The 10,654-nt window shown below is 34.4% G+C and overlaps 1 protein-coding gene across 1 annotated transcript; it reads left to right on the top strand.

Moving 5' to 3' along the window:
* The first annotated feature begins 2,410 nt into the window (after nucleotides 1-2,410).
* Nucleotides 2,411-9,914, top strand: LOC125836073 (uncharacterized). The gene is made up of 3 exons (XM_049515157.1): nucleotides 2,411-2,972; nucleotides 7,122-7,328; nucleotides 9,552-9,914. Exons 1-3 carry the CDS (start codon nucleotides 2,460-2,462, stop codon nucleotides 9,693-9,695), a joined length of 864 nt encoding a protein of 287 aa, XP_049371114.1. The 5' UTR covers nucleotides 2,411-2,459; the 3' UTR covers nucleotides 9,696-9,914.
* Nucleotides 9,915-10,654: the final 740 nt, after the last annotated feature.

The raw sequence follows: 10,654 nt of genomic DNA, 5'->3' as shown, positions 1-10,654 counted from the left end.
AAATTTGAAGTGAAAGTAAAGAAGAGAGTAGTCTTAGTGAAAGTCATTTTTTTTCTTGAAAAATGAGTTCATGATTCCATGGTCATGGTGGGTTGAGAAGAATAGATAAATGGTTTTTGAGAAAAATGAAGAATGGATTTTGGCAACACCCATTTTGGTTGTGGGTCAGGTGGATTTTTAATTTTTGGGTAAAAAATAAATAAAATCGGATAAATTATTTAGATGAAGCCACGTGTCCATCCGTTAGCTTCAAGGATATAAACAACCCAAAAGAATAACAATAAGGGCATATACAACCTTAAAGTATAATGGAGGGTATTGATATACCATTTATGATAGTTTGATGTATATTTGTCTATTTTTCCAATCTATAATATAAGCAATACTCACTACTAAAAAGTTGTCGAAAAACGACGGCTAAAAGCGATGGATTGCGTTGCTTTTTTGGTCAAAATCGACGTAGTCAAGTTCACCATTTTTTGGCTCGACGCATTTTTTTGAATAATGCGATGTCGTCTGTCACTTTTTTGTTATTTTAATTTTCAAAAAGCGACACAGTCCGTCGCTTTTTTTTAATTTTATATATTTTTTTTAAATCTTGAAAAGCGACGGACAAGGAGACGTTGTCCGTCACTTTTCTTCAATTTTATGTTTTAAGAAAATTCAGGAAAGCGATGTAGTCCGTCACTTTTCTGGAAATTAAATTTTGAAAAGCTCAAAAAACGACGGACTAAAGGACCTTGTCCGTTGCTTTTCTGAGATTTTTTTAAAAAAAATGTAGAAAAGCGATGGACAGAACTACCCTGTCCGTCGCTTTAGCTACATTTTTTTGACAACAGAAATTGTTAGTTTCTGCTGCCCACCTGCAAATTCAATTCAGCCCAATCAAACAAAAAACATAATAAACATGCTACACAAAATATAAAACAACAAACTTAAATTAATCTTCCAAAATAGCTAAATCACAATTCAAAGACTAATAAAGTCTTTCAAAATTTTAAAAAAGTTCATAAAATAAGAGATATAAGCTAATTAGAGAGTGCAATCTATGGAATCCTCCTCCTCCTCACTCTCCTTGTTGGAATATTTTAATTTAATTTTTTGTAATGCATTTTAAAGCTAGTTTCTATCTAATAAAATAATCTTAACATTAAAAGTATATTAATACTTGTCCCTTATCGTAATTTAACTCTCAAAAAGACTTTTTGAAAAAGATAAGCCGAACACAATTTGCTTATAAAAAACACTTTTCAAATAAATTAATCAAACATAAATTGCTTTTTTTTCAAAATCACTTTTTGAAAAGCTATTTTTTAAAAAATAATTCCAAAAATAAGCAGTTTTTAGCCGCAATTTAAAACAGACTCTAAATCTTTTGTATGGTAAGAGGACTATTAGTGCTCCACTTTATAAAATAGAGTACCGCAAAACCTCACTAAATTAATACTCGATAAATTAATAATCTCTCTAAGATAATATTTTCTTCCGGTCCCGACTTGGGCCAATGGAAAAAATCACCTATTTCGATAAGATAATAAGATAATATATTTTTAGAAGACTCCTATATAAATATTTGATCCCATTAAAATCATAAATTAAAATTTCTTTAAAAGTACAAATATATCTACTACAATTTAGTGAAATGTAATTCTATTGTGATTTATTTTTTTGTTAAACTTTAAATCTAGTTGAAGTTCATCTTTAACTTTTCTTTTTGCATCCAAATATTTCGATGTTGTCTTTTCGAATTGCACCATAAAAGTGTAAAGAGTTCTAGATTTGACAAGTGTTCTCTTACATGTAACTGGTTTCAAAGGTATTGTATCATCTTCAACTTCATCATCAACATTATTTTTTTATGAGATCCACAATTTTTTCTAAGTTCCGAACCTCTGAACATGTATCATTTTCCTATGGTAATCCAATAGGTTATTGACGTCCATATTATTTCGGTAATCGAGATCATTAATCATGACCCCAAGTTCATGAATGGTGTTTTTCAGAAGTGTTCATTCAAATTCTCTGAGATTTCATCCTTCAAACAAATTTTATTGCAGTTTCAAAAACAATTTGTTATTGTCTCTTGCTGAACATTGAAATAACATCCAAAACATTAATCTTTTATGGATCAGTTTGTCTCACTTCATAAGCCTTCTAATATCCTACAATAAAAGTTGTTGCGATAATACATCTTGAAATCTCTTATTATCCTAGCATCACAAGATTGAATCTCAAAACACTCTTTAAATTAATAAATATTAATTTATCGATTAAATAATACCTCTATAAAATAACAATATTTTATGGTCCAGCTATATTAATTTACTGTAGTTTGAATTTGTGTAATATCCAAAACTTAAGTGACTAATATGAATATTTTCTCTAGTTTTTATCCTAAGCCCAATTCACACTCCGTCTTCTTCACTTCTTCGTAGCGCTAGAAGAGCAATTAACCAGCAATGGCTGTAATGGGAATTGGGGCAGCTAATTGGTTAAAGGGAAGTGGAACTCTGTTATTTTCTTGCCGAACAAATTCAATTCCTGCAGCAGTTTCATCATCTACTGTTATTGCTTCACGCTCAAGGGTGCACTATTGTTCCTCAACATTCTCACTTCAGCACCAGAAAAAGAACAATACCCTTTTCAGTACTGGTGTCAATGGTCATAGAATTGGTGATTGGGGTAGTCAGATTACGAAGTTATACTTTAATTTTTACTGTACGGCACAATCAAATGTGAGTGTAGAAGAGAAGGATTCGTCTGGTGAAGTAGTTGAGGAGGATGAGGAGAGTAAGATGAGGAAGATTAAGGATGCGGCGAATAGTTTGGATATTAGGGTTGGGAGGATAATTAGAGCGTGGAGACATGAGGAGGCTGATTCACTTTATGTTGAAGAGGTTGATGTTGGTGAGGCTGAACCAAGAATCATTTGTAGTGGGTTGGTTAAGTATGTACCTCTTGATCATCTTCAGGTATTGCTGCTGCTGCTGCTTTCTAGTATACACTAATTTCTAATGTGGATTTGTACTGCTTGTTTTTTTCTTTACATATCCTGATAATGCATATATGCTAATCTTGTTGTCACGAGGTAGTGGTAAGGTTTGTGTATGATCTACCTTCCCAGACCCCACTTGAGAGATTTCACTGGGTATGTTGTTGTTGTTTTTGCTAATCTTGTTGTCTATTTTCGATGTTAAACTTGGCATACTTATGTGAGAATTCATGTATTATATATGAGATAGAATGTAGGAGAAGAATATGGTTATTAACAATACCTGGATAAGAATAATTTTAAAGAAAAAAATGCCTTTAAAGCAGGTGATCCCTGCATAGCTATCCCTTTTACTATTATCCATTGTATGACAATCCTTATGTTATTCTTCATCGTATCACATTCGTTACATGATTGCTTCCGGCATAAAAGTTCTTGTAGTATGGTACTCGAATAACAAGTGTGTGAACGAAATTGCCCCTGGGTGTTTTAGCTGGCATTCGTACCTAAAAGCTTCATGTTGCTACTCTTATGTCTCAACCACCTGAATATCCACTTAGACGACACTACTCTTTAGATGTCTCCTTTTAGGTTGCATCTGACTATTATCTCTTCAATGTCATTCTCAATTCAAGTGACCTATGGACCTACCAATGTTTCCTTTCCTTTATTTAGGAAAAAGCTAATCCAATCTACAAGATTGAACACTTTATTGTAATCAGAACTGAAACTTTATTCTTGTCTCGATTTCTTAGGTTTTGTGATTCTATTTTGAAAAGTTCCTGGCATTTCATCGTTAAATGTCACATTTTGATTTTACCTATTAAAAGGAAGAGCCGAATAGACAAAGGATTTACAGGATGCAAAGCTAAGAGAGAAGTGGAAGGCTTACAAAACTAAAAGAACAAAATATTACAATTTACCAATTTAAAATAAAAATAAAAATATCGTTTTCATAAAATTCCAACTATTTCTCGTGTTCCTCAAAGCCCACGGGAATGGAGTTGATGCTCCCAAATTCATAGTATGAGTAGTTAAAGCAAGCGAGTGACATGAAGTTCGAGTTATTTTTCAAAAACATACTCGTATATATTGAGCTCGTAATGGTACCTCGCAATTCAGAAATCTCTTTGTTGTCAAAGATCTGGATTAGATCAATGACTAGAAGTATATTCATTCTAAGATGGACTGAGTTGTTCTATTCGTGGAAATTCAACTAGTGAAAGAAGCCTCGTTAGACCGACTCTTTTAACAAAATTTTGAGAGCCCTTAGCTTAGGGAGATCAGGTTGGATTGAATGAAAAACTTAAGTCAGAATTCTATGATGGGATTGTTGATCTTTTGTAGCTAAAAATCTTCAATGAGTGGAAACAAGCAACCTTATTAGTTAATAAGGAAGGTGTTTGTTGAGTAAGGCTATTCAATCCCAAACCCCTTGTACATGTTAGGTTCTTGATCTAATCTTTCTCATATCGATCAAGGCTTTACCTTGAGTTTGAAATGAAGGGTGAGAAGCAATGGTGTAGAACTAAGTAGAAAAACGTTACTAGATACTTCTAGAAACTCCAACCAAAATCCGACGTAGAAAATTTCATGTGTATGACTTGTCCCTTGTAACTTCTTCGGATTTGCATGAAGCGAATCGATTACTAAGTGAGGATGCTCCTTCCGGCATGAGTGAATCCGTTCAGAATTGGTTAAAAAAGGGCGCTTATATCCCAGATTAGACTCAGCCAGGTTCTATTGATCTTTCCCCATTGGTACCTTTCTTGGAGGGTCTTTGGCTTAAAGCCATATAAGTAGTGACGAATAAGAAGATTGTCAAATTCTAAGTTGCTCAGACTCTGCACTTTTGGTGCCGCACCCGTGTTGACACGACATGGGTGTGGGATCCGTGTCCGATTTGGTCAATGGATTTTGGATACTTTGACCAAAATCAATGGGGAAAGTCTAGACAATTTTAATGATTCCTATAATCAATACAAAAGGTAGGGTGAAATTGAAGGGAATAGAATACCTTTTATATAGAAATTTCTATGTCACTCCTTTTCCTTTAATCTCCTTCAAGGATTCTCCTCAAGTTTTCCACATAATATCTCATAATTTGGGTTTTATAACTCTAGTTTTAAATATTTTAATTATTTTTAGGCGAATCCCCGCATCCGTATCCATACATGGATCCATATCCCCGAATCTTGAAAATTAGATCATGAAGGATCCGACCTCTAGATCCGCACCCGTATCGGACACCCCGACCTGAGTCCGAGCAACTTAGGTCAAATTAGATGGATGACTTTTTAGTGATCAAGTGAGCCTAGTTCAGATAAGAGGGGATTTGTGATGGGTTTTTGTTGAAATTGCGAGGGTCCAAGGCATGCTATTTCGGAGTGGACTAAATGGAAGTGTCGAGGGAAACTTTGAAATCTTTAATCAGAAATGAAAAATTAATCTAGTTATTCTTCAAGAAACAAAAATTGAGGATCGGTCACCTAGATATTTCGGCAAATTTCAAGAAACAAATGTGTGAATTCTGATGCAAAACTGAGATGCCTTAAGAAGGATATTACAACATGGAACAAAGAAGTCTATGAAAAAGTTGACACACAAAGGAGCAGAGCCTTGGGAGAGTTAATGCTGATTTAACGAACTGGCGCAACCAGACCTCTAGTACCATATAAAATTGCAAAATCTAAGAATCTCAAACTTGAGCTGCAGCAGCTGGCGAAATTTGAAGAGATTTCTTGGAGTCAGAAGTCTAAATGTCTATTGCTCAAGGAGACAACAATACCGAATACTTTAGAAAAAGGAAAATTCACATAGAAGGTATACCTTATTGAATTTGAGATTTGAAAATAGTTTCTAGGAGTTTTTCAAATTTTTGCTCAAAAAACTTCAACTTTGTTTCATGTCCAAACATAACTCCAATGCAGGACGCGAGACTGAGATTATTCAGGTATGTAAAAAAGAGATGTAAAGATACTCTAGTGTGGAGGTGTGAGAGGCTGGCTATAGATGGTTTCATGATAGGTAGAGGTAGACCAAAGAAGTATTGGGAGAGGTGATTAGACCGAATATGGTGCAGTTCCAGCTTGCCGAGGACATGACCTTAGATAAGAGGTTGTGGAGGACATGAATTAGGGTAGGAGGTTAGTAGGTAGTGGCGCATTGTCTTGTTATCGTCCATACTAGTTGTATTATTCCCCCGATAGTTTCTGGTCCTTTGATTTATGTTATTATTTGTTGTCTTGTGCTTCGACTATCATATTATTTTGTTGTAGTTATTGTCCCATTACTATATGTTATTTTTTGTACTTCTATTACTTCTTTGTTTGGACTGCTTTGGACTATTCCCTTGAGTCAAGAGTCTATCGGAAACAACACTCTACCTTCCCCAGACCTCACTTTGTGGAATTATACTGGGTATGTTGTAGTAGTAGTAGTAGTTGACATCCAACAACCTTTAAAATAGCTATGATTTCAAGTTTCTAGGATTGAAGGTTTGAATCTTCGTAAATCCCAGTGGTTAGGTTTTAAAAAAATCCTCTTGCTTCAAGTATTATTGGAGCACATTTCTAGTTAAACTGATAGAACTTTATATATTATTCCCTCTATTCTATATTAAGTGAATTTTTGGGACTTTTTTAATTGTTCAAAAATTGAATTGTTCAAAGTTCAGGATAAATGTTTCAATCTTTTCCCCATATTGGCCCTTCCCTTCCAAGTTTTATATTACATATCTAGGAGATACATTGCATTACTTACAAAGTTATATTTATGATTTCACAAAAGGAGAATAGTGGAAAATATGGTTTAAATCATGTCCTTGAATGTTTTTCTTAATGGGTGTGCATTACCTCACAAATTCACTTAATATGGAATTAGAGGGAGTAGTTTTTCTCGGGACAACTCATTTATGATTGTTTGATTCATTTGTTTCTTTTTCTGTAATTAATAATATGATAGTTTTTGGCATATCTTAAGATGCAACAGAACTTGTTTATTGTGCTTACATTATGGTGAATGTGTCTCTTATGTGCTTAAGCTTCTAAAGTCCACAAATAGTGACATGTTAAAGACTTCTACAGTTAATAATTTGAAGAAAGCATTTGATGCATGCTGCAAAATGCAGGAGAGAAGTGTGATTGTTCTTGCAAATTTAAAGCCAAGGAATATGCGTGGTGTCAAATCAAATGGAATGCTGATGGCAGCATCTGATGCATCTCATGAGAATGTGGAACTTCTAGAACCACCTGAAGGTGCAGTTCCTGGGGAAAGGATATGGTTTGGTTCTGCTGATGAAAAGGATAATCTACCTGATGTGGCAACACCCAACCAGGTAACATCTCTGTTGTAAAGTTTGATTGCCTATAAGAGGCGGTGCACTAGCCTAAAAAGCCAAGAGGCTTCTGTGTGATGTTCTTTCTTTTACTTGAAGCAACTAGTTTATGCTATAGTGAGCATGAGGGTAGTTGAGTTGGGAGGAAAGGGAAATAAATGCTTTCGTCCTTTCCTCTAGTATTGCTCACTGGACTATGAGAAAATAGGACTGCTATCCAGGTTAAGTCTTTGACTATGTCAAGGTTACATGCACCTGAGATTCAGTTTTTGGAGAATGACTGCGTCTACAGGTGTGTACTTCCCTACCTTTGTAAGATCTATCTTTCCTAGTTCAACCCCAGGAAGAAAAGATCTTTCTATTCCCAGAAGTTACACTTACCTCACTTGTTAGTTTTTGAGTTTTTGGACCATCGGGATAGGATTATAGCCAAATGGTGTTTTATCTTTGTGTTAAACTAATGTGCATTTTTCTTTTACGACCTTACTTGAATAGGATCTGTTCTATAGGCTCGTACTACTGTAGGGCTGACAACGGACCCGGTAACGGAACTACCGGACCGGCACCAACCGGAACCGGTGTCCACCAGGAGGAAAAAGGCCGGAACCGGGACTGGATCGGTACCGGTAGTTCCGGAATTTATACGTTGTACCATCCCGGACTGGTACAGTACCGGTACCGGACCGGTTAATCGGGATAACGACACTTTTTAAAAAAAAATAAAAATTAATTATTAAAATTTAAAAAATTAGGAAATATTTCTTTTAAAAGTCTAATTTAAAAGAAATAAATTACAAAATATTGCTTTTTAAAATTCAATTTTTAAACTTTACATCATAAAGTTTGAAACTCTAACAGTTTAAATTTCTAAACGCTGTATTTACTAAAACAATACAATACTATACATTATGAAACAATACGTAAGAACCATCCAAACATAGTGTTGGAAGCAAAAGAAGATTAGGTATTAAATACTTACCCACCTGGTGTTTACACCATAATTCAACCTTAGCTGGAAAAATTCAAAGTGAGAGTAGATATCATTTTCACTTAAACCATATAACCATGGTTAAGTGATGAATGTGTATGAAAAATACATGTCTTGATTCATTAGTTTGGTCTACCCAACGGATGCTGGGGAGTTTTAACGTACTATTATGTATTAACTATCCATATCTCTAAAGTCTAAAGAGATCCACATGTAATAGACACCTTAGTCATGCATTGTGTTGTTTATGTTCTCTGAGCAATGTGTGACAACTTATTGGGTGTTAAGGGAACATCAGAAATGAGAAGCAGTGATTAATCGTCACATAGTAGGATGATGAAATTGAAGGATCTCTACTCATGTTATTCCATCTAGTTTGGTCTACCCAACGGATGCTGGGGAGTTTTAACGTACTATTATGTATTAACTATCCATATCTCTAAAGAGATCCACATGTAATAGACACCTTAGTCATGCATTGTGTTGTTTATGTTCTCTGAGCAATGTGTGACAACCTATTGGGTGTTAAGGGAACATCAGAAATGAGAAGCAGTGATTAATCGTCACATAGTAGGATGATGAAATTGAAGGATCTCTACTCATGTTATTCCATCTATGACTAGAATCCTCCTTCGCAAAACTCTATTTGCAAAATTATAAAATGCGGTCTGTCATGCATGTTCTTGCAATCTGTCTTACAGATGCTTATCCATAGTTCCTACATCCTCTTTTAAGAACAACAAAAAAAAAAAAAGATTTAGGAACTGTGGATAAAAAACATCTGTAAGACAGATTTCAAGAAACCACAGTAACCTCTTGAATACTGACTTCTTATACTAACTTGTTACCTCTTGAATTTTTGGGGCGGAACCCCTTCTGTTCATTGAAGAATTATAAAGACCTGTCATTTGTTGAATCCAAAATTGGATGGAATAATGTTTACTACTGAGATGGATATCTGTTGATTTCTTGGAGAAGCATTCAGAATGTGCACCTCATTCAGTTGTTAGCAATAGGGTAATGCTGTCCGGAAAGATCAATGTAACGTGTCTGATAGGTTATGTTAGTAGCACTTGTTATTATAAGCTTTACAGTATATTGCACAGAATGAAGCAGGGTTCGTTAAAGAGAGCGAGTGCTGTTCTAATACCCCTTGTATAGTTACTTTTTTGTTGGATGAGGAAGGAGGTATTCCATTTGGTTTTGGGCTGACGTCGTTCTTCAACGGTATGCAGGTAGCAAAGAAAAAGATTTGGGAGCTAGTACAACCACGTCTAAAAACAGATGGTGCATCCGTTGCTGCACTAGGAACGCATTGTATGCGAGCTTCAACAGGTGTGGTGGTCAGCCCATCTCTAAAGGATGCAAATATATCATAATGATATCCTAAGGTTTATGCAGCTTTTTGTAACTTATTCTATCTATCTTCATAGTTACATCTTGAAAACTATCTTATAGCATGGGTTGCAAAAGAGTGAAAATGTTAGAAAAGGTGGGAGAATGTTACAACCTTTTCCTTTGGTTTAAAGAGAGCATGGTAAGTAAAAATTTTGAGTTTCTTATCCACTTTCAATGGCAAGAGGAAAAACTTCAACCATGAATAAGCTACAACTTCCTCTATTTCAATTTGTTTATTTCCTTTTTAATCTTTTTGAAAATATTTTTTTCTTCTTCTTTGATAACTCTTCAATTTCAAAATCTCAGGCATGTTTATAACCATAAAATTAAAGGGTATCATGGTACATTACACATTTCTTTGGTGTTAACGATCACAAGATTCAGGAGTTACCTACTATCTTAAACTTTGTCCTTAGTAAAACTCAAATAAACAAATTGAAATGGGGGAAGTAATTTTTTGAGGTTTGTTTGGAGTACAACAAATAAATGGTTGTGTGACATTTGGAATAACTCGTTCGAGCAAGTGTTCACATAATATTTTTCTATTCAAAGAAATTATTTTTCCCACACGAAGTTTGTGAATAAGTCATTCTTTCTTTTACTTGAAAAAAAAGAAGAAAGACGAGGATAATATATTTATACATTTATAAAAGAAAATTTGAGGTTGATAACTTACCTTTTTTCTTGATTGTTATATTTTTGCATTACTTAAACATCCTTATTTATAATATCATCATAAAGTATATTACAAACTCTGTAATGATCTTAGAATGCCTGGTTCTTTATGTCTCCTATTTTTGTCATGTTTCTTAACTAATAAAGATTTGTTACCTCATTGTCATTGATATTAAATAAAGGTAAGACCCGCCCCTTAATTTGAACTTATCCCCATCGAGATTTTTGTTAATTTTTAATAAAGTGACTAAACACTCTCCATTCG

This window comes from Solanum verrucosum, unplaced genomic scaffold (genome assembly GCF_900185275.1).
Source record: "Solanum verrucosum unplaced genomic scaffold, falcon-dt-bn FXZP01000208.1, whole genome shotgun sequence".
NCBI classification, from domain to species: domain Eukaryota; kingdom Viridiplantae; phylum Streptophyta; class Magnoliopsida; order Solanales; family Solanaceae; genus Solanum; species Solanum verrucosum.
This window is presented reverse-complemented; position numbering and strand designations above follow the sequence as displayed.